The sequence below is a fragment of the Brassica oleracea genome, chromosome C7, assembly GCF_000695525.1.
Source record: "Brassica oleracea var. oleracea cultivar TO1000 chromosome C7, BOL, whole genome shotgun sequence".
NCBI lineage: Eukaryota > Viridiplantae > Streptophyta > Magnoliopsida > Brassicales > Brassicaceae > Brassica > Brassica oleracea.
The window spans coordinates 6281808-6304619 of NC_027754.1; the positions used below are offsets into that span (position 1 = coordinate 6281808).

Below are 22812 nucleotides of genomic sequence, written 5' to 3' on the forward strand. Positions count from 1 at the left end.
GGGCACTATCCAAGATTCCATAAAATCCAAACATCTTTCCAATTGGCTCTCTTTTTGCTAATATGGACCATCTATTTTGGAGAATTAATCCAAAAATGGAGGATCATCAGTTTGCATGGATATTATGGTATATTTGGAAGGGTCGTAACAACAAAGTGTTCAGTAACCTTGACACTGATCCAAGAGACACGCTGCGACTGGCAGAAGTTGAATCAACACTGTGGGCTGAGGCACAGGTTATTTATAATCATAGGTTGGTACAAGAAGTACAGGTAAGGCCTGATGTAGGGACTATAGGAAGATGGTGCTTCACGGACGGTTCTTGGAAAGATAAAGATCTATTTTCAGGACAAGGATGGCTTAGTACGTTACCAGGGTTTGATAGCTTATTGGGGGCACGGAATGTAAGGGCATCCCTCTCACCTCTTCATTCGGAGATGGATGCATTAATTTGGGCAATGGAATGTATGCGAAATTTAAGGCAGTGTCTGGTTACATTTGCAACGGATTGTTCTCAACTGGTGAAGATGGTTTCGGAACCAGAGGAATGGCCAGCATTTGAAAGCTACCTGGAAGATATCAAGCTTCTGCGACAAAGTTTTGTCAGCTCAGAAATCGTTCATGTTCCTAGGACGGAGAACAAAAGGGCGGATAGCTTGGCACGTAGTGCTCGGCAACAATCGTCTTTCGTCGTGCACATGGATGCAGATTTACCACCTTGGTTTACAGAGTCTACATGAGTCTGTAAATGTTTGCTGTAAAAAAAAAAAAAAAAAAAAAGTCAGGTTATTAGTTAATCTAATGAATCAATAGTCAACTGCTTGAATAACGTATTTATTGTGATTAAACACGTGTTTAATAATTTGAAAACTCGATTATTTATTTCATTTAAATGTATATTTACTTGTATTTCGTATGTATTTACTTATTATTACTTTTTGTATATTATATATTTACATATTTAAATGTATATTTACATGTATTTAATTTTTATATTTTAAGATAGATGTCTAATGTAATAATTCCATTCTTTCTTTTTTTTTTACATTTTAAGATAGATGTTTAGTGCTTAATGTAATTTTTTCGTTTTTTATATTATGTATTTACTTATTAATATTATTTTAGTATATTATATGTTTACTTAATATATATATTTTACATTTTAAGATAGATATGTAAGGTTTAATGTACTTTTCTATATTTTTTTTTAAATTGTGTATTTACATTTTAAGATAAATTTTTAATGCTTAATATATTTTTTATATTTTTTATTATGTATTTACTTATTAATATTATTGTCGTATATTATATATATTTTTAAATTGTGTATTTACTTATTATTGTATATATAATTCGTATATTATATATTTACATATTTAAATGTATATTTACTTATATTTTTGTATGATTTAATGTATATATGGTAATAATGTGTAGTATGGTAATATGATTTAATGCAATAAAGTAATAATAGCAGTTACTAGATTTTGATCCGCGCTTAAAAAGCGCGAGTTTGTTTTCGAAATTAAATAAATTTTAAATAAATTTCCATATAAAATAGTGTATAGGTTTGGATATATTTATCAGGAATGCCGAACCAAACCATACCAAAATGAAAAATACAAAATCAAAATTGAACTGAATTTCATAAATAACCGAACATATCTTATATCTCTGAAACCGAACTGAGAATCAAATGGATATCTGAATTTTTAAAATACAAATTATATGCTTAAACTATTAATTATATTTAATTTCTAAATAACCAAATATCCTAAACATACTATTTATAAACCGAATGACACGAATATTTTGTATTAAAATATTAAAAATTATCTGAAGTATCAGATATTTTTATCCGAACAACTCGAATTACTCAATTTTTAAACTGAAAACTCAAAATATCCGATATTTTATCTATAAATCGGTAATTACCTAAACCAAAATCAAACGGAACTGAATTAGACTCATTTTTTTGCATATTAACCGCTTCCCAACTTCACTGCTGAACCGAACCAAAAACCAAAATAACTCAACTGAAACGAAATCAAACTTTGTAAATACCTAAATAGTTCCTAAATTGGTAGAACCAAAACACCAAAACCAAAACGAATTTAATTTCTAAATCGCATGTAAGATATTTTAAAAAGGATTACGTGGGACATGCTCATTTAAATACCTTGCAATGCTGAAAAATATTAGTGAGGATGTTACGGGAAGTTAAAAACAATATATTGTTCATAGATTTTGTTAACAAAGAATTAAGAACAATTTAATATGAGTTAGAAAAGGAAAGGAATATCTCTGAGAGAATAGGTCTATTACGTTGTAATATATTCGATTGCATTCCCACTTTTAAATTAAAAAATGAAAACATATGCGATTGTTGTAGTTTTTTTTTTTTTGATAATCCAGGTATCCGGACCTCTCACTTAGTCCGACTATCCCACCGCGTCCAACCGGAACTGGCGAGGAAGATCCTGGAGGCCAAACGGAAACCATGTTAAATCTGCTGTGGCCGGAGCTCGAACTCGTGATGGCAGACACCTCAGCCGAGATTCCTTTACCAGCAGACCACGAGGTCCGGTTAAAATTAAAAAATGAAAATATATGAAAGAGTGCAACAATCTTATATAAGTTGTTAACTAACAAAAGGAGTAAAAATTGGATAAATATATGGTATAATGTTATTGAGTAACATATTGTTACAGACATATAAGGTTGACCAAAATAAAAGTTAAGTGTAATAAAAGAGTGCAACAATCTTATATAAGTAGATTTTTATGATTTTTTTTTTTTTAATAGTATTGATACCACTTGACTTTTTTCCGAAGAGGGGTTTCTAAAATGAGGTGCCTGGACTCTAGACTAGCACCTTTTATCGGTATAGATTTTAATGTTAAAAGAACGAGCTTACATTTAGGTCCTAATTAGTGACATGTAGTATTGACTTAAGATGGGCCTTTAAGCCCATAAATTTATAACGCGCGAAGAGGCAGAGACCACAAAACGGCACAACGTGCATTTGTAAAAAGCTAAAACGACTCACATCTGTACTTTATACCGCCAAGTTTCTCTGCGAGTATTTGGAGGGAAAAATAGAACAGAAAAAACCCTCGACACAGACAGATCCAAGAGAGAGAGACAGAGAGGAGTGAGAAGAGGAGAGATATGGCAGATGAAGGTAAGGAGGAGCAGGGAATGGATCAGGTGGAGGAGGATTTCTCTATATGGAAGAAGAACACGCCATTCCTCTACGATCTCATGATCTCCAACCCTCTCGAATGGCCCTCTCTCACCGTCCATTGGGTCCCATCAGCGCTGACTCCTTACGCTGCAGACCCATACTTCAACGTTCACAAGCTCATACTCGGAACCCACACTTCCGGTGGTGCCCAAGACTTCCTCATGATCGCCGACGCCGTTATCCCAACTCCCGACGCCGAACCTGGCTTAGGCGGCACAAATCAAGATCCCATAGTCCCTAAGGTATATAAAGCTTCCTCCTTTTTGGCTATCTTTGTAGCTCGTGTTGTGTGCGCGCCAAATGTTCGATAAAATGACTAGCTGAAAGTGATTGAACGTTATGTTTATAAGAAGATTAAAGCATTCTTGTGCTAATTAGGTAGAGATTTGTCCCTAATGTTCCTTCTTTCTTGGTAATCTCTGTAGCTCGTGTTTTATGCGCACCACGTGTTCTATTAAATGTCTAGCTTAAAGTCTTAGGTATTACTAATGCATTCGTGTACTAATTAGGTAGAGATTTGTCCCTATGCTTCCTCCTTTCTTGGCGATGTTTGTAGCTCTTGTTGTATGCGCACCATGTGTTCGATAAAATTACTAGCTGAAAGTGTTAGAACGATAACATTAACGCATACTTGTGTTAATTAGGTAGAGATTTGTCCCTATGGTTTGGTTCCTCCTTTGTTGGCGATCTTTATAGCTCGTGTTGTATGCGCACCGTGTGTTCGATGAAATTACTAGCTGAAACTGCTGGAACGTTGTTGTTGTTGCAGGTGGAGATTAGGCAGAAGATACGTGTTGATGGAGAAGTGAACAGAGCGCGGTGTATGCCGCAAAGGACGACGCTTGTGGGTGCAAAGACAAGTGGGTGTGAAGTATTTCTGTTTGATTACACCAAGCACGCTTCGAAGCCTCAGACAAGTGATTGTGATCCTGATCTGAGGCTTTTGGGACATGACAAGGAAGGGTATGGGTTGTCTTGGAGTCCTTTTAAAGAAGGTTATCTCCTGAGTGGTTCACAGGATCAGAAGATTTGCCTTTGGGATGTTTCTGCTACACCGCAAGATAAGAAATTGAATGCAATGTTTGTGTATGAGGTAAGTTGAACAATACTGGTGTTTACTGTTTCTTGAAGATGAGGGTTTCTGCTTCTGAGTTTACTCTCTTGTTATGGTTTTAGGGACATGAATGTGCTGTGGAAGATGTTTCGTGGCATATGAAGAATGAGAACCTTTTTGGGTCTGCGGGTGATGATGGTAGATTGGTGATATGGGACACACGGACAAACAAAATGCAACACCATGTGAAAGTTCACGAGAAAGAGGTAGAAACCATATCCAAAGCAAAGCTTGCATGTCCTGTATTTATGGTTACCGGAACTCATATATCAGATACATATGTTGTATACACGAGGTCTCTAAGGCTGCTAACTATGTGACCATGCTTTATTGTGCGTTCTTAGGTGAACTATCTGTCTTTCAATCCGTTTAACGAATGGGTTTTAGCCACAGCTTCCTCAGACTCAACTGTTGCCTTGTTTGACCTCCGGAAGCTGAATGTACCTTTGCACGTCATGAGCAGCCATGAGTATGTTCGTTTACATTTTCTTACATTCCACACGCCATCTATTTATTGTGTTAGAACCAGATGTCAACACCACTGCACCGTAAAATAAAAAAAATTTGATTACAGGGGAGAGGTTTTCCAAGTGGAGTGGGATCCTAACCACGAAACAGTGCTTGCATCTTCCGGTGAAGACAGAAGGCTGATGGTCTGGGATCTTAATAGGTATCTTAATCTTAAAAAAGTTGAGTTTAATCTGACGATTGATTCGACGTTTAGTAAGTTTTTTTTTTAATTGGGGTTTACAGGGTTGGAGAAGAACAGCTTGAGATAGAGTTGGATGCAGAAGATGGTCCACCAGAGTTGCTCTTCTCTCACGGAGGCCACAAGGCTAAGATCTCTGATTTTGCTTGGAACAAAAACGAGCCTTGGGTCATTGCAAGTGTAGCAGAAGACAACAGTCTTCAGGTGTGGCAAATGGCGGAAAGCATCTATAGAGATGAAGATGAAGCTGACAACGACTAGGAGATCAAACAAGATACTACACAACAGTCATGAAAATCAAGAAATGAATTGGTCTCTCCGTTACTTTAAGCTATATATCCTGCTTTAGCCAGTTTCTACAAGACGAGCTTTGTGTTATGAATCATTTCTGTTAGTTAATGTAGTCATGTTTGGATCTTGGTAGTTTACTTATAACTGTTGCAAAATAAAATTATGGGGTTGAAGTTAGACTTTAGATCTCAGAACTGAGCATGCAACATATTCGTCATACACATGATTGCTCTTCGCCATAACTAAAGTGAAATTGAGTTACACTGTGTTACTATAGAACCTGGGTAATTGGGTATAGTAGGTAATAAGACTCAAGAATCATTAGAATCTTTGTTTTTTTAGGCATAGTACCGTACTGCCCAGTATCTCACTCCATGTAGCATCAAGGAAAACCCCCTAAAGCTCCATTTTCAGCAGTTGAGAGTTGATTTGAGTAGGAATCAAAACTTGATTTATCAAATGCAATATTCAACCTCTTACCATAAGAGCTTAAAGAAAGAAGCTACTAAAGGTTAAAAACCAAGCAGCAAGAACAATGGGCATAGTCGTTGAATTCAACAAGGAAATGCAATTACATAAGAGAAAAAACAAGAAGAGATTAAACTGGATTGATAGAATACAATGTGACCTGCAAGAGAAGCTTGAGAATGGCTTGTGCAATGAACACTTTAATCTTTTTATTTATTTATCAAAAACACTTTAATCATTATTTTGGAAGTCTTATTCTCTTCCTCTCATCTATGTAAGAAAAAAAAAAACACTTTTCCGGCAATGGTTGCAAAAGCCAAAGTCAGAGTAGTGACATCAAGCTTGATTTGATTGCAGACATCCTGAGCGATGCCGTAACCCTCAAGCAAACTCGAAACATTAAGAAAACCCTAATCAAGGCTGAAGCTCCTGAGATGGAGAAGAAGAAAATAGGCTATTGTTACTTCTCTCCAAGCTGCCAACTGAAATAGAGTCATTATCCTCGATGTCGAGCATCGCAAGACTCAAGTGTAATTCTTTGTTCGAATTTGGGTAAACCTCATCGTCGAAACAGTCATCATCTTCTACTAGTTTCTTCACCCACTTCTCTACTTCATCTTCCCCGTTTAGCAGCTTGAGTATCTGCATAAATGTAAAAAGAAAAAAGAGACCAAAAGGTCAGTTCTTGGCCCAATTCACCCATGTAACAGAGGAGCCAACACTTCAGTTTTGGGATTATAAGTATGCACAGCACAAATAGTGTATAGTTAACCTCTCTGATATTGGGACGATGAGTAGCGGCTCTTGTAAGACAATGTTTAGCAGCAAGAACCATTTTCTGAAACTGATCCTCAACAAAAGTCCCTGAAATGTTCGGATCCAAGAGCTCTTTTGCAGCACCTTTTTCTATAATTGGCTTTGCCTGCAACCCATGTAATCTCTTTTTAGAGTTTCTCAATGAGGGTTTGCTTACGCTACAAGTAACCAAAACCAACACTTACCCACATGACCAAACTCTCCTGTCCTCTTGGGCTATCAGAAGAAATAGTAGTTCTTCCTGATATGAGTTCAAGCAAAACTACTCCAAAGGCATAAACATCAACTTTGTCACTCACCTTTCCGTACATGAAGTATTCAGGAGCTAGGTATCCAAACGTGCCCACCACGTCTCTTTGTATTGTGTATAGACAAGACTTGGATCCCCACATCGAGAGTCCGAAATCCGAAAGCTATTTTCTCACAAGAAATATCCGAAAAATGTTGAATTTTCTTATGAAGTTGTACATATATTTACAAGTTTTTTTCTGGTAAAAAATATATTTATATTATATTTACATGTTCTGAGTCACTAGTTCTCAATACCTGAGGTTCTAACTCATCTGAGAGAAGAACATTAGAAGACTTGACATCTCTGTGGATGACAGGATTAGAACATTGGTTGTGAAGATAATCAAGAGCTTCCCCTAACCCAATTGCTATCTTGAATCTCTCTTCCCATGCCAATACATGCTTACCTGCAGAAATTGAATCACCATGCATACTGAATACTATTGTGTAAAGATGGTTATGAGAGTAAGTAGAGTAGTATTTGTGCTAACCCTGAAGGGTCTCCTCCAAACTTCCTCTGGATGAGAGATTGTAAACAGAGATAAGTTCATCATATTGGACGCACACACCGATTAAAGGAGAGATGTTTTGGTGACTCAAAGAAGAGATTATGCTAACTTCTTGAACAAAATCCTTCACTGCTTCTTTTCCAGATGATTTCAAGATCTTCACCGCCACTGCTTTCCCATCTTCAAGAACCCCTTTGTAGACTTCGTTACTTCCTCCTTTTCCAATTAGATTCTCTGTAATAGAAAAAAAAAACTAAGAATCAGATGAGCATAAAGTGACCAAAAAATAAATGACCTAGAAAAAAAAAGTGACCTAGAAATCAAAAGACAAGAGTTAGTTAGTACCTGAAGAGAAACCTGATGTTGCTGTCTTAAGAACATCATAGCTAAACCATCTATTTATTTCCTTTAGTATGTCTTTAAGTTGTGAATCACAGAAGCTCGGTTGAGAAGTGTGATTGGGATGATGTGGAAACCGTTCAGGCAAGCTCATGACCCAATTGACAACTGATATTTTCCGAGTCTGATGTTGAACCACTGGAGGAGCTAAAGTGGTTGTTCTTAGCAATGGCCAACCTGGTTTCTGGTCTACTACCTCTACTGATGGAAGAGAAAGTGATCTACCAGAAACCCTCCTCTTCTCTTGGCTTGTTCTCTGCAGCTCTCTGTTTTTAACCATCGATTCTCCGGATTTCAGTTTGAGTTCTTTTTCTGAAAGTCCATCAAAAAGTTCAGAACTTGGTCTTGAACTTATGTTTTGAGCTGCAAGAAGAATCAAACCCATTTCTGGTCAACGGATTTGAGTTTAAAGAATGGTATATAGATCACTTATAGAGATTCAGAAAGTTGATGTAAAGGGAGCCAACGAACCAAGAGGTGGCTGGGAATGGTTGGAACGTCTAAATATTATATCTCCTCTGTGGATGGCCAAAACATCAGTTGTTGGAGGAAGCTCTTTTGAGCAGCCTTTAGCTACTTTTAGGCTAAAAAATTATATGAAATCAGTAAGAGAATATCATTTTTTTATATATAAAATTTTGCGCTATGCAGATTTTCTCACCTTAGTTTTCTTTGATGTTTAACTCCAACAATAATGGACATAGCGTTGTATCTATTTGCCTCTTTAACTAAAACCCCTTGAACTGAGTTTCCCTTCAAAACATCTCCTTTGAGCTCAATCTGTTCTCAAAACCCCATATACTCTCTGTCACCCATTTCTCAAAATTGTGTAGCGAAATAAACATGGAAAATGATGTAAAGCTACCTTCTTTGTTGAACAGAATTCACTGTAAAGTTCTAAGTACCGATCCAACGCTGACTTGCTTTTCAAGGCACTATCTGTATCAAATCATCATACAAGTTAAGTCAGAAACCAATATAAAAGCTTAGTAAAGAGAAGAAGGAGAAGAAGAACTCACGAAAAGTTGAACAAACATGAATAACAACAACATCACACTCTCCATGTTTTCCTGCAACTGCTTCAAGTGCCCATTTCAAGATCTCTTTGCCACTCTCATCAATTTTAATTCCAACCAATACAATATTTCTCTGCTTCACATTCACATTATCCACTTTGTTGTTTTTCTCCACTGCCATTTTTTTTTTGTTTCCTTTGTGCAAAGAACTAATACAAAAAGCAAATTACAGAGGAATCAATGCCTTACATAAATAAATATAAACCCAAACCTAATGCTTTTTCTTTAAATACAATTTTATAGGGAAGTTGAGAGATAGAAAAGTCAGAAACTTATGTTGCAACTACTATCAGATAAAAACAAAAACAAAATCCAGAGTAGAGAAAGTGAGATAGACACTTGAAAATTTAAAGGCATTTAAAGATGATAAAAATAAGCAAATTGGATTTGAAGAAGATACACGATGAGCATTAACAGACAACATAGTAACACCTAAATCCTCTGTATTCATTATTAAATTTGGTCGTCAAAATAAGATAGTTTTGCTGTCATGTGCAATCAGCATTTATACCTGCTTTTGCCAAATAGAATTATAAAAACTTACAATTAAAACCTGGATTTTTTTAGGTAAATGCTGATCTTCTTCTCTTATCTTCTTCAAAGGAAAAGAAAGGAGACTGGTTTTATTTTTAAATTAAGATAAAACTGATATGATCGGAGAAGAAGGAAGAGGTGAAGAGAGAAGTGAGAAGAAAGTGTCGGTGAGTAGAAAGAAAGAGAGGTCCAGTGACCAAAAGCAGACAGGGGACCAATTTTGTTTTTTCAAATTTTACTTCTGTTTTTATAATTTTTAGTTTTTTAATAATTGAGAAAGGGAAAAAAGAGGAAACAAATGAGGTTTTTGTGTGGGTTGTTGTTGGATTTATATTTTTATTATACGAATATAAATGAGTTGGTTAGGAGAAGCCGGCAATTTTAGCGGGAAGGAAGCATGAAATGAGGAGATTTTAAAAGGGCCAAGTCACAAGTGAATGTGTGTGGCCATCGGCTATTGCGGGTTACGAGCGTAGCGAAGAAGGCCTTAAAGCCTTGAAAGCTGCCTCATTTACTTAATGCACGGAAACGGCTACATGAAAAGACAATACTATATTTTTTCTCCTTGTAGATAAATGTTTTGTTTGAAGTGATAAAGCATATAGTTAATTAGATTGATAACCTAATTGTAAGCACAAAGAAAGTAATTAGTTATGGTGGTAAATTTGTAAAGAACGGAGAATAGACATGGGGGATTCAGATAAGGTATTTAAGGTTTTTGGGTATTCTGATATTGGGGTCTAGAACCCGTTAGAGTATTTTTACATATCAGAGATCAAGTTCAAATATTTTTAATTTGGGTCATGTTTGAATATTTAGATTTTGAAATAAAAAAATATTTTTTCATTATTCAAGTTTCTTGTACTTAAAAATTTAACTTAACTCATTTTCTAATTTTTAATAGGTTGGAAGATTAATAGATTTGAGGATAAAAAATTAAAAATACAAAGACGCTAATATAGTTATTGTTTTAAAAATTTAGATGCAACTTTTGTTAATGCATGAAACTAGACGCTTGACATGCATTTTAAGTGAGTAGCAAATTACTTTATCCGCAATTATATGTATATTATCTGATCTTGAGGCATGTGTAACATCAATATAAATATTTTGAATAAAATGAGAGAATTAAACTAGGAATATAAAGTTAAGTATGCACATTTTTGGTTATCTTTGGATATCCATTCCGGTTCGGATATACCGTTCGGATATCCAATCTCTCCTAACACAATATTCATTGGGATGTTTTGGTACTTTGGTTTGAATTTTGATTCGAGTTTTTGGGTCGGATTCGAGTACGGGGTTCATGTATCGGATAAATGCCCATGCATATCTAATAAGGTGATTTTGTGTGGATTGACGAAAATACTCTTCTGCACTTTTGTGAAATTATGTGAATTTATCAAATGTTATTATATCTAGTAAAATGATGTGTTATTTGACTAAATGGTGATTGTGTATCAAGAATAAATATGAACGAAAGTATACGTTTTTGATTAAATAACATGCTATTGAAAAGTATTGAGTTCAAGTGGTATGTAACTGAATAGTTGAACCATAAAGCACTAAAATAACCTGTCTCTAAGATAAGTGATAATTAATATTTTCCGAAAATATACGACATTTTAATTTTAACTTGAGAATTAAAATAATCGTTAGTTTTAAGAAAAAAAGCATAATATAGTTTTTATATTGTAAAAAATAATTGGATGTTATTCAAAATTTCATGTTAATATATTGATATCTTTTTTTTATCAAAATATATCGATAGCTATAAACATATATATTGTATAAGAAATCAAATATAAACTTATAAACACAAAAACATACAAATACGATTCTTTTGAACTAAACATAATTTTTTTTTAAATGATACATTTATAGAATAGTTTTATTATTTTGTTTTCCATTTTTATTGGTTGTGAATATATATCGAAATACTTATTTTTAAAATTTTACAAAAAGTGGAATGTACATTGTTAAGTCGGATTATTGGGTTAGTAGAAATTTACTACAGCTCAGGTCATATATTCAGAGACTAGCATTAAGAAGTTTCAAGCTTTTGTTTGGAAAATTAATGATTTTCAAAAGATGTGCTATCTTATATGGTACTTGTTAACGAAGCATGTAGTTTTATCAGGAAATTATTACGTCATTATATGTGATGTAATTATCGTTGCCCTAGATGTAAGGAACTCAACAAATCAGTGACTCATTTTTTCCGTTTGCCCCTCAGTTTTACAAGCATAAGCTTTATCTGCTACACCCTCTAATTTGAAAGTATTCACGAAATCAAGTGTCTATAATTACCTATTCTGAAAAAAACATTGAAAGTTTAGAACTGCACCAAGCACGTACATCGCTTTGTTAACCGATCCTTAATATGTACATTTGGCGCCAGACTAGCCGCAGATCCTAACTTTCTAAACCAAAACTGAATTTGAAGCTAACCGAGGACAAGGAAACCCCGCCACAAGCAAAGAAAATCAGACTAGAAGTGAGCAGGGCTGTGTCTGAGTACAAGCCAATCAAACATACACTCGGAGCCTTGAAAAATTATAGGGAAGTTTACTAGAATGACTCTAATTGATCTGAGAATTACTAGAATGACTCATGTTTTTTCAAAATTATTAGAATATTTTTCTGTCAAACTTGCCCTTTCACACAGTTATAACAAAAAAAAAAATATTACTAAAGTACCTTCAACGACAGACTTATTTTTTTTAAGAAAAAATCTATCGAGTAATAAATCTATTTATAAAATCTGAGAAGAAATGAAAATCTACCGTTAAAGTGGTGCCAGACTTTTTTAGAAACGACAGATTTGTTCACACGGCAGATTTAATTGTCTGATTTGATTATAAAACAGATTTTTAAGCATATATCGGTGGAATGATGTAACAGATTTGTTAGAAGTGATAGATTTATGTGGTCAACTTATTTTTTCATGGATCGTTTTTTTTTTGTTCGACTTATTTTTTACGGCAGATTTATATATCCAATTTAAAATTGTTGGCAGACGTTTGTTTATGAAGTGGCAGACTTTTAAATTTATGTTGTAGCAGATTTATTGACGGAAATCTGGATTTATGTAAACCTATTTCAATTTCGGCCCGGTTTACATAAATTCTGAATTTGGTTTATTTTAGGTTAGTTAAACTCAGAATTAGGTAAACTTTTGTAGTTGTCGTCATCTCTTTTATCCTTCTTTTCTTCCTTTTCATGGTTGTTTAATCACTTGTTGCAATCCTTACTACTTGAAGAAACATGGATCACATCATTCTCGTCTGTGGAAAGTGGAGATTTGAAAGAAAAAAGTGGTTCGTTGAAGTGGATCATGATCAACTTAAGTGATGAGTATTCGATTTAGTTTGAGGATTTGGTCATTAAATTTCATTCTGGTTAGTGCTACATTTGTTGGTATACTCTTTTGGTGTTTCGTTACATTTTCACTTTCGTATTCCATTTAGTTTTTTTTTTCAAAATCAATCAGAACTATTTAACCATCTTATGTCTCATATTAATGTGATAGACGTTTTATTTTCAATCCGCATGCGTCTGTAGTTAGCAACCAAATATTTATAAGATTTAGCAGCCATATGATTTAGATACATCTGAATTCTTTGTAAAACCTGCATAATTATACATTCATCAATGCATAATAGTTATACACATCTGATGTCGGAACGTTCATCTCCAGCCAAAACTCTTGATGATCCACATCTCAAACGTCATGCTTGTCGAAAGGATCACAATTCAGACCTGTAATCTCTCCAAACTCATACAAAGAGAAACGCAATGGCATAGAATCTATCAAAGACCAAATCTCATGACTGCTCTCAATTGCCAATTGATTGGCAAGGAAATGGTGAACAACTTTCGCAGACCAAATATAATGCAGCTCTTTCAGCTTCACAATAACTCCAATAGCTGATTCCCTCAACTCAGACCAAACATCTTCCCCAAGTTCTTCTCTCACGGTTTGAATGTTGGAGAGATAACAACTATGGTTCATGCTCCTACTCTGAACTGGGTTTTTTCCAACCTCATACAGATGATGAGGATACTTTCTCATACCTGAAGAAGAAACCATACCTGAAAAATAAAGCACTTAACAAGTTACTTTTTTCTCTAGGAGCAAAATTTCTTACTAGTCTCATAATCGAAGTTCTGGAGAAAAAAAGCAGAAACAAAGTTATGAAAAGTTATGAATAATCAAGGCTACTGGATTTTTTTTTCACAATTTAAGAAAAATAGTGAGTAATTTTGGTATCTATGACCATGGGTTCAACTGAATTTTCATCAAGTGGTAAACAAACTAGGAATTAGAGTCTACAAATTTTCACAATCAGTAAACCAATAATGAAATAATCTGTCATAACCAAACTTTAATTACAGAAAAAAAAGTTTTGAGATTTCAAAGTGAAATAATGTTGAAATTGGGATTTAGGGTTTTCGAAATTAAACATCTCAATCAAATAATATATGTTTAAAAAAGTGTAATAACTACTGAGAATTGGATTGATTTAGCACTTACAGTTGAAATTGGGATTTAGGTTTACACAAAAGAAAGAAGATGGCGACTTGAAGAGGAGGTGTTGACGGCGGCTATGACGTAGGAGATGTTGTCGGAGTAGGAAAGGGACGACAGCGACTATTGATAGGAGATTGTTCCTGTCCTATGTCGATGTCGTCGTGAGAGAGAAACCCGTCAAAACCAAGGTTTGTTTCTATTTTTTTTTGTCGATTTTTTTTTTCAAATTTAACATATATTTTCTAATTTTTTAATTTATTTATGTGGCAATTTTGTAGTTAATCAAGTTAGTAATGGGTTTTCAGTAAATTTGCTTATACCTCATTTTAGTCTAGTAATTTAAATTTAATATGAGTTATTCTAGTAATTTTTAGATGAATGGGAGTTAGTCTAGGTAATTTCTCAAAATTATATTACTATTAGAGTCCAATTCTGAACCGAAATAATTAAGTAGATATGTTGGTAATTTATTAGAAATAAACAAATGCACAGTTCGATTCTTTCTCCATAATATTTCAAATTCTCATGGTTTTGGGAGGCCAAATAAATAATGGGATTCAGGACTTAAAACTTTCAGGCACGGTCCTGGAACCTGGAGGTGAGTTACAAGATTAGCGCATAGGAAGAATTTCCATAACCACATGCGCGAGTATCAAAGTATTTCTGTGTCAAAGTAGTATCACCGACTATAAATTACATAGATTAGGAATTGAGGAAGTAACTATTAAATCCTAAGCCGGTAAAGAATTTTAACTGGAACTGAAATGAACGAGTTTTACATATCTAAAGATTGTTTATATATATACATTTATCAATGTATGTAGTTTAAGTGACTGGTCGACGCCGACGGGATGAAGACCTTGTTCAAAATGGATAAAATTAGAGAGGCTGATATATGATATGAAGTGATTTGATTATTAGACTTTATCCAATGATATTTTGGTCTTTATACTTATCAAAATGTGTAAGAAACTAAAACTTTTGTCAAAACATAAATTTTTAGATATAAATTTACCTAACCATAATTCTTTATAATACGTACGGAGAATTTTCATGTTTATCACTTTGTTGGTACAATTATTCATGTTTTCAATAAAGAAACATTTTTAAAAATACATTCTTCACTAAAAGTCAAAAAACTGTTATACCATTACTCTGTATATATGATAAATAATTATTTAAATAAATAAAAAAATATAAAAAACAATTTTTTTTATGTTTCTGAATTCTAATTTTTTTAATAAATTTTTCATTTTGAATTTTTTTGTTGTTTTTTTCCAAAATTTCTTTTTGAAATTCCAAAATTCTTTTTGAATTTTTTTTTTTGAATTTTTTTTAAAAAAATTAAAGTATTTATTTATATATTTATTCGAATCTTAATTTTTACATTCCAAAAATCTTACCACACCCCTCAATTCTAAACCCTAAGTCTAGATTAATTAACTCTTGGATTATAAATTTGTTTTTTCCTCAGTGAATTTGTAAAAGTGGTTAGTGTAAACATAAAAATTAGTATTATAAATGTGAGATTTTTGGCAATTTCCTATGTATATATCATGTGACAAAAAATCTTAAATTTATCATTCTACATAGATATTTGTTGTTCAAATTTTAAATTTATTTAATAAAATTTGAAGGATGAAATTTGAAAATTTACTAAGCAGTAAGCACGTTATTTTGTAACATATTAATCAAAGAAGAATATAATGAACACACTTTCTAGGTATACAACATTAACTTCGTATTCAAATATAGCATATGGTAGGTCCAGGAGAAATATAGTTTGTGGTGCTAATTTGTTGTAACTATTTAAAACGTGCCAATCTGTGGCGACTACCAAGATAAAGTGAATCTGTGGCTAATAGCCTATTACAGTGATGACATAAATTAGTTATGATGGACACCACCTATTACAGTGATGACATATATTACTTATGATGGACACCAAAAATCAATTTATATTAGACGAACCTACTACTTGACCCACTACATAATTTATATAACAACAAAGAATAGTTAGTCTTTTAGTTTACAATCTTCTAATTACAAAGAAATGGTGGAGTATATCTTAGCCCTTAAAAAGGATTACTTACTCATCTAGTTTCTGATCATAAAGTTTTGAAGAAGTGTTTTTGGGCACGTGTTGAGTTTTGTTTGACCATTCACCCGTTTGTATTTATCATTCTAGACCGTATAGTATCTGATCATTCTCGACCGTATTGAGTATTGACATACAGTCAAGTGATGGATATTGTTAGCACTTCTGTAACTCAGAACACACACAACGCCGATTATTTGGATTCAGATCATAAAACGATTATGTAGTGCAATGAAACTTCCCCAAGGCTAAGCTAAATACGGGATGTTGCCTATATCAGATTCGAATACATGATCCCACATCATAATTTAAAATGATAAAATCATTATCGTTGAATTTTTTTTTCTTGAGATGATAAAATCGTAGTTAGTAGGAGCAATCACGTGATTGGTGTCGTATGAATAAGAATATGGGAGGCCATATTAGATATTTCTGATAAAATAAGAATAAAAATTAAGAATCATTCTTCATTACATATATATACGGTGAAGAACGGTGTCGTATTAGATCTAAGTATTTGGACCTTTCGAGATTGTGACGAGTTTGTTGAACGAGTAATGGGTCGGTTCGTGATAAAAAGAATCTGGTCTACAACTCAGCTGAGCTGGCAAGCGAAGGTTGTTACAAAAGAGAGTCGGTCCCACAGGCCGTTACGATCATCGTTTTCCTCACCAAAACAGAGGAGAGCGAGAGAGGAGTTTTACAAAGAGAAAGAGAAAGGTTACGAACGCCAGAAGAGATTGAGGCGACTGAGATAGAGAAGATCCAGTAGTTGATCGCAACTCTTAAAGTCACCGTACAATCTCTGGTTCAAGCTACGAGCCTTCATCTTCGGAGGATCCGGAGGCTGAAAGACTGTCATCTCCGTCGTAGTCGCTGACGTACTCCTCTCCGGTTACTGCTTCGTGTATACGCTTGTAATAGCTGCACAGAAAACACAATCCATATCAGGTTGTGATATCTACACTTGTAATCAAACGGATTCTAGTGGATTGCTAGCTGAGCTAGCTCTGGTGAGTATAGCGGCTTTTCCACATTGGAGAAGTGCGGTGAACACCGGGTAAACATTGCGTGTTGTTCTTTGTGTTGTGAGTTTCGACTGCTTGATCACTAGTTAAGAAACGAAGAAATCGATCTTGAAGCTTAGGAGTTAATCTGATTAAGATCGAATCGAACCTAGCTGATACCTTAACAAGTGGTATCAGAGCCAGGTTCTCGGTGAAGAGAACTAGGTTCGATCGGCTCTGTGGTTCAGCAGGTCAGATCTGTATTGCTTGAAGGCTTGTTGGTTCTGGAATCTCGAAAATGAAGTCAGTACATACAAAGTTCGAGATGGAGAAGTTTGATGGTTCTGATGATTTTGGATTGTGGAAGTTTAAGATGTTAATGCAACTTGAGTTGCAGGGACTGGAACACATCTTAAGCACTGAAGCTACAACTCCAAAAGAAGAAGATGGTGATGATACTGTCACTGAGAAGGAAGTCAAGATAGATCCACTAGCAAAAGAAAAGGATACTCGTGTGAGAAATATCATCTGCTCAAGCTTAACCAACATTGTGCTGAGAAAAGTCATGAGAGAGACTACAGCTATGGGAGTTTGCAAAGCTCTTGAGGGAGATTATCAAACAAAAACGCTTCCGAACATGATATATCTAAAGCAGCGGTTTGCGAGCTACAAGATGATTGAGAGTAAAAGTATAGAGGAGAATCTTGATACATTCTTGAAGTTGGTTGATGATTTAGCAAGTCTAAACATTGAAGTGTCCGACGAGGATCAAGCAATTCAGATTCTAACGAGTCTACCTCCTCAATATGACTCACTGGTTCACACTCTTAAGTATGGGAATGGTGAAGAAACTCTAACGGTTAAAGAGGTCACTGCTTCAGCTTATGCCAAAGAAGCTGAGCTTGTTGAGAAAGGTCTAGGCAAGAAGCCCAAGACAAGCTCCGAAGGGTTAGTAGTTTCTAGAGGGAGGAGTGAAAAGAAACTAGGAAGTTATGGGAGAAATAGATCAAAGAGTAGAGACAATATATCTAAATCTAAAGGCAAGTTTCAACAGAAGACGAGAGAGTGTTGGGTGTGTGGAAAAGAAGGACATTTCAAGAGGGACTATCCAGAAAAAAAAAGAACAAAGGTCTTCTAGTTCTGCAAACATCGTGGAGGAAAAGGAGTTTACCATGATTTTAACTGCAAGTATACATGACACAATAGAAGAATGGGTTCTCGATTCTGGATGTACGTTTCATATCACACCGAACAGAGAAGTCTTATTTGATCTAGAGGAGTTCGAAGGAGGCAAGGTACTAATGGGAAACAACACTGTCAGCGAAGTGAAAGGAATAGGAAAGCTGAAGATCGTTAATCCTGATCAGTCTACTGTGGTTTTGACTGGAGTAAGGTACATGCCTTTGATGGTGATAAACTTGATATCTTATGGTCAACTTGAAAAGAATGGATGTAAGTATTCTGGAAAAAATTACAAAGTTGTGTTCTTTAAAGGAGGGAAGAAGGTTCTTTCGGGAAATTACAAAGATGGTCTTTACTATCTTGATGGCTCTGTGGAGAAAGCAGAAGTGAACGTAGTGCGACAAGGCGTGAACATGACAAATCTTTGGCATTCTAGGCTGGGACATATGAGCTTAAAGAACATGTATATTCTGGTTAAGAATGGTTATCTGAGTGACAAAGAGGTGCATACTTTGGATTTCTGCGAAGAGTGTGTATTGGGGAAAGCTCACAAGTTACTGTTTCCTACGGGTAAGCATACTACTACTGAGGTTCTTGGGTATGTTTATAGTGATTTCTGGGGTTATGTGTCTAATGCAAAGAGCTTATCTGGTTGCAAGTACTTTCTTACACTGATTGATGATTTCTCAAACAAGGATTGGATTAGGTTCTTAAGATCCAAAGATGAAGTTTATGAGAACATTCTTGAGTGGGAGAAACTTGTGGAAACACAAACAGGAAAGAAAGTCAAGTGTTTCAGAACTGATAATGGTTTGGAATTTCGCAACAATCAGATGGAAAAGATGTGTAAGGATGCATGAATTAAATGGCACAAAACTTTCACTTATACTCCACAGCAAAATGGAGTGGCAGAGAGGATGAATAGGACTATATCAAACAAGATCAGATGTATGCTAGCTGAAGCCGGCTTAGAGAAGAAATTTTGGGCAGAAGCTGCATCGACAACAGTCTACTTAATCAACAACACTCCTAGCGCATCTATTGGATTTAAGATTCTTGAAGAAGTATGGTCTAGCGTGATGGTGGAGTTTAATCATCTTAGAAGATTTGGATGTGTTGCTTACGTGCACACAGTTCAAGACAAAATGAGTCCAAGAGCTATTAAGGGAATCTTCATGGGATATCCTCGGGGTATTAAAGGATACAGAGTTTGGTTGGATGATGAAGGCAAATCCACCATAAGCAGAAATGTGGTTTTCGACGAAAATGTACTCTATATGAAGTCAAAAGGAAAAGAAGTAGAGAGTGGCTCTAAAGTCAAGAAGGTTACTTTCAAAGTTGATCTGATTCAAGGACCGTATCAGGGTGTGTCTTTAGTTTAAATTGGTTCTACATTGAATTCAGGAAATTCAGGTGAAGGTGGAGCTCAGGAATCAGAAGAAAGTGAGGAGGGAACATAGTTGGAATCTGGAGGGATTGAGGAATCTCTCAGTGACTATCTTCTTGCTCGTGATCGTGTCAGAAGACAGACTAAACCTCCTGCTATCTTTGAAAGTGGAGACTTTGTTGCTTACGCTTTGATGAGTGTGGCTGACATTTCTGTTGATGAACCTAAGACTGTGGCTGAAGTGATGAAGAGCAAAGATTGGGATAAATGGAATGCCTCAATGAAAGAAGAGAAAAGTTCTCTGGATAAGAATCACACTTGGAATTTAGTCGATAGACCTCTAAAACAGAGAATCATTGAGTGCAAGTGGATTTACAAAATCAAAGAGGGAATTCCTGGAGATGAAGATCCCAGATACAAATCTCGCTTAGTTGCTAAAGGGTATACTCAAGTAGAAGGAATGTACTACAATGAGATCTTCGCTCCAGTTGTGAAGCATGTGTCAATACGAATCATGTTGTCATATGTGGTGAATTTTGATACGGAGCTTGAACAGATGGATGTAAAGACTGTGTTCTTACACAAAGAGCTTGATGAAACCATTTATATGGAGCAACCTGAAGGTTTCATAAAGAAGGGATAAGAAGGAAAAGTGTGTCTCCTAGGAAAATCTCTTTACGGGTTGAAGCAATCACCCAGACAATGGAACCTAAGATTTGATACTTTCATTAAGACCTTGGGGTTCAAGCGATGTGTTAAAGATCCGTGTGTCTATATGAAGCAACTGAGTTCAGGAGAAGGAATATATCTACTGTTATATGTGGATGATATGTCGATAGCAGCAAACAGCAAGGAAGAGATTCAGAATTTGAAGGAGAGTTTAAAATCTGAATTCGAGATGAAAGATCTTGGTGCAGCTTCAAGGATTCTCGGAATGGATATAATAAGATATAGAAAGAAGGGAACATTGAAGCTGACTCAGAGTAAATACATTGGACAGATCTTGAAAACGTTTGGAATGGAGTATAGCAAGCTAGTAGTAACTCCTTCAAATGCCTAGTTCAAGCTCAAGAGTTTATTAGATAAAGAGTGGCTAATTGAGTCTAAGAATATGAATAAAGTTCCATATGCAAGCGCTGTTGGAAGTTTGATGTATGCTATGGTTGGATCAAGGCCTGATCTTGCATTTGATGTTGGTTTGGTAAGTAGGTTTATGTCTAAGCCTAGCAGAGAACACTGGGAAGCTGTGAAGTAGATTATGAGGTATCTACAAGGAGCTAAGGAAATGTGTTTGACCTTTACAAAGTCAGGACATTTTGATATTGAAGGTTTCAGTGATTCTGATTACTCTACAGATCTTGATAAGCGAAGGTCAGTGACAGGTTATGTGTTCAAAGTGGGAGGTAATACTATTAGTTGGAGATCGTGTCTTCAGCATGTTGTGGCGTTGTCAACAATAGAGGTTGAGTATATGGCCTTATCAGAGGCTACGAAGGAAGGATTATGGTTGAGGGAGTTTGCGGTGAATTGGGTTTTAACTCAGAGTTCTTTAACCTACATTGTGACTCTCAGCATGTTGTGACGTTGTCAACAACAGAGGCTGAGTATGTGGCCTTATCAGATGCTACGAAGGAACGGTTATGGTCGAGGGATTTTTGCGGTGAATTGGGTTTTAACTCAGAGTTCTTTAAGCTACATTGGGACTCTCAGAGTGCTATTTTCCTAGCTAAGAACTCGGTTCATCATGACAGGACCAAGCATGTTGCAAATAAAATTCATTTCATCCGTGACATTATTTATTTTGGGATGGTAAAAGTTCTAAAGATTCATACAACCCTAAATCCTGCCGATATCCTGATGAAGAGTTTACCTGGTAACACGTTCGAGAAGCATCTTGTAACGCTGGGGGTCGTTGCCTGAGCGTGCATTGAGATACCTCGAGATGGTTATGTTGTTTGATCGTCTTGTTGGAAGGAGTTCATGGAAAAGTAAGAGACAAACTTGTTAGTGGTTTGATCTTGACAAAACAACAAGGTTAACTAACAGATTAATAAAAGACTTATGAGGGGGTTAGTGGATCTTCGTCGAAGAGGTTCAGGTTCTCGTTGTCTGAGAAGAAAAATTGTTATTTCGAGTTCATTCTTAAAGTCAATGTGGAGAAGATAAGAATACTTACAGTATTCGAGGTTGGTTAATCTGTGTGGCTGGGTTGCTGAGGGATCAGAAGGGTTTATTATTGTCTGTTCTTCTGGGATATTCTGCAGAGGGGCAGGGAGTGGATTTGGGTTTGTGAAATCAGCTGGGAGAGTTAGTGTCGGGGAAGGTTCTCGATCTGGAATGAACAAGAGAGGGTCTGGGCTGTTCACCGGAGAAGGTGGAGACTGAGTTCAGGATTTGTCTGAGTATGGCTGTTTGAGCCGGTGTGGCTGTTCTGTGGTGATTCCGACATGATTTGTCGATTCTGGTATGAACAGTGTTCGGCAGAAAGGTTTTGTTTGAAAGACCTAATTCGACAAGGTGGAGATTTGTGAAGAACGGTGTCGTATCAGGTCTAAGTCTTTGGGCCTTTCGAGATTGTGACGAGTTTGTTCAACAAGTAATGGGCCGGTTCGTGATAAAAAGAATCTGGTCTACAGCTCAGCTGAGCTGGCAAGTGAAGATTGTTATAAAAGGGAGTCGGTCCCACAGGCCGTTACGATCATCGTTTTCCTCACCAAAACAGAGGAGAGCGAGAGAGGAGTTTTATAGAGAGAAAGAGAAAGAGAAAGGGAGAGGTTACGAACGCCGGAAGAGATTGAGGTGACTGAGATAGAGAAGATCCAGTAGCTGATCGCAGCTCTTGAAGTCACCCTACAATCTCTGGTTCAAGCTACGAGCCTTCGTCTTCGGAGGGTCCGGAGGTTGAAAGACTGTCATCTCCGTCGTAGTCGCTGACGTACTCTTCTCCGGTTACTGCTTCGTGTATACGCTTGTAATAATAGCTGCACAGAAAACACGATCGATATCAGGTTGTGATATCTACACTTGTAATCAAACTGATTCTAGTGGATTGCTAGCTGAGCTAGCTCCGGTGAGTATAGCAGCTTCTCTACATTGGAGAAGTGCGGTGAACACCGGATAAACATTGCGTGTTGTTCTTTGTGTTGTGAG

General features: G+C 35.7%; 2 protein-coding genes and 1 long non-coding RNA gene across 6 annotated transcripts; 1 reads left to right on the forward strand and 2 right to left on the reverse strand.

Moving 5' to 3' along the window:
• Positions 1–3097: 3097 nt before the first annotated feature.
• Positions 3098–5547, forward strand: LOC106301566 (WD-40 repeat-containing protein MSI2-like). Its single transcript, XM_013738001.1, has 6 exons — positions 3098–3489; positions 4017–4340; positions 4424–4567; positions 4706–4830; positions 4936–5031; positions 5115–5547. Exons 1-6 carry the CDS (start codon positions 3172–3174, stop codon positions 5329–5331), a joined length of 1224 nt encoding a protein of 407 aa, XP_013593455.1. The 5' UTR covers positions 3098–3171; the 3' UTR covers positions 5332–5547.
• Positions 5548–5907: 360 nt separating this feature from the next.
• Positions 5908–9749, reverse strand: LOC106301806 (receptor-like cytosolic serine/threonine-protein kinase RBK1). 4 transcript variants are annotated; one of them, XM_013738283.1, is made up of 11 exons: positions 9474–9749; positions 8864–9069; positions 8710–8783; positions 8506–8624; positions 8316–8428; positions 7791–8207; positions 7428–7679; positions 7192–7343; positions 6831–7058; positions 6602–6751; positions 5908–6471 (listed from the first exon to the last, which is right to left on the reverse strand). In XM_013738283.1, the coding sequence occupies exons 2-11, from the start codon at positions 9039–9041 to the stop codon at positions 6244–6246; spliced, it is 1911 nt and encodes a 636-aa protein (XP_013593737.1). In that variant the 5' UTR covers positions 9042–9069; positions 9474–9749; the 3' UTR covers positions 5908–6243. The 4 variants fall into 4 exon arrangements, with proteins under 4 accessions (XP_013593737.1, XP_013593736.1, XP_013593739.1 ...); XM_013738282.1 differs by having other exon boundaries at positions 9465–9744; XM_013738285.1 differs by having other exon boundaries at positions 8506–8779; positions 9465–9738.
• Positions 9750–16796: 7047 nt separating this feature from the next.
• On the reverse strand, positions 16797–22634 carry LOC106304946. Its single transcript, XR_001262874.1, has 3 exons — positions 21839–22634; positions 21533–21771; positions 16797–17010 (listed from the first exon to the last, which is right to left on the reverse strand). It is a non-coding gene; the product is annotated as an uncharacterized LOC106304946 (long non-coding RNA).
• Between the last annotated feature and the right edge of the window lie 178 nt (positions 22635–22812).

Excerpts from the sequence above, each read along its gene's own strand:
- LOC106301566 (XM_013738001.1), top strand. The coding sequence starts at position 3,172 with ATGGCAGATGAAGGTAAGGAGGAGCAGGGAATGGATCAGGTGGAGGAG. Across the intron at positions 3,490-4,016 it reads AAGATCCCATAGTCCCTAAG|GTGGAGATTAGGCAGAAGAT; the intron begins GTATATAAAGCT and ends TTGTTGTTGCAG. Across the intron at positions 5,032-5,114 it reads ATGGTCTGGGATCTTAATAG|GGTTGGAGAAGAACAGCTTG; the intron begins GTATCTTAATCT and ends TGGGGTTTACAG.
- LOC106301806 (XM_013738283.1), bottom strand. The coding sequence starts at position 9,041 with ATGGCAGTGGAGAAAAACAACAAAGTGGATAATGTGAATGTGAAGCAG. Across the intron at positions 8,429-8,505 it reads AAACATCAAAGAAAACTAAG|CCTAAAAGTAGCTAAAGGCT; the intron begins GTGAGAAAATCT and ends ATAATTTTTTAG. Across the intron at positions 6,472-6,601 it reads ATCGTCCCAATATCAGAGAG|ATACTCAAGCTGCTAAACGG; the intron begins GTTAACTATACA and ends ACATTTATGCAG.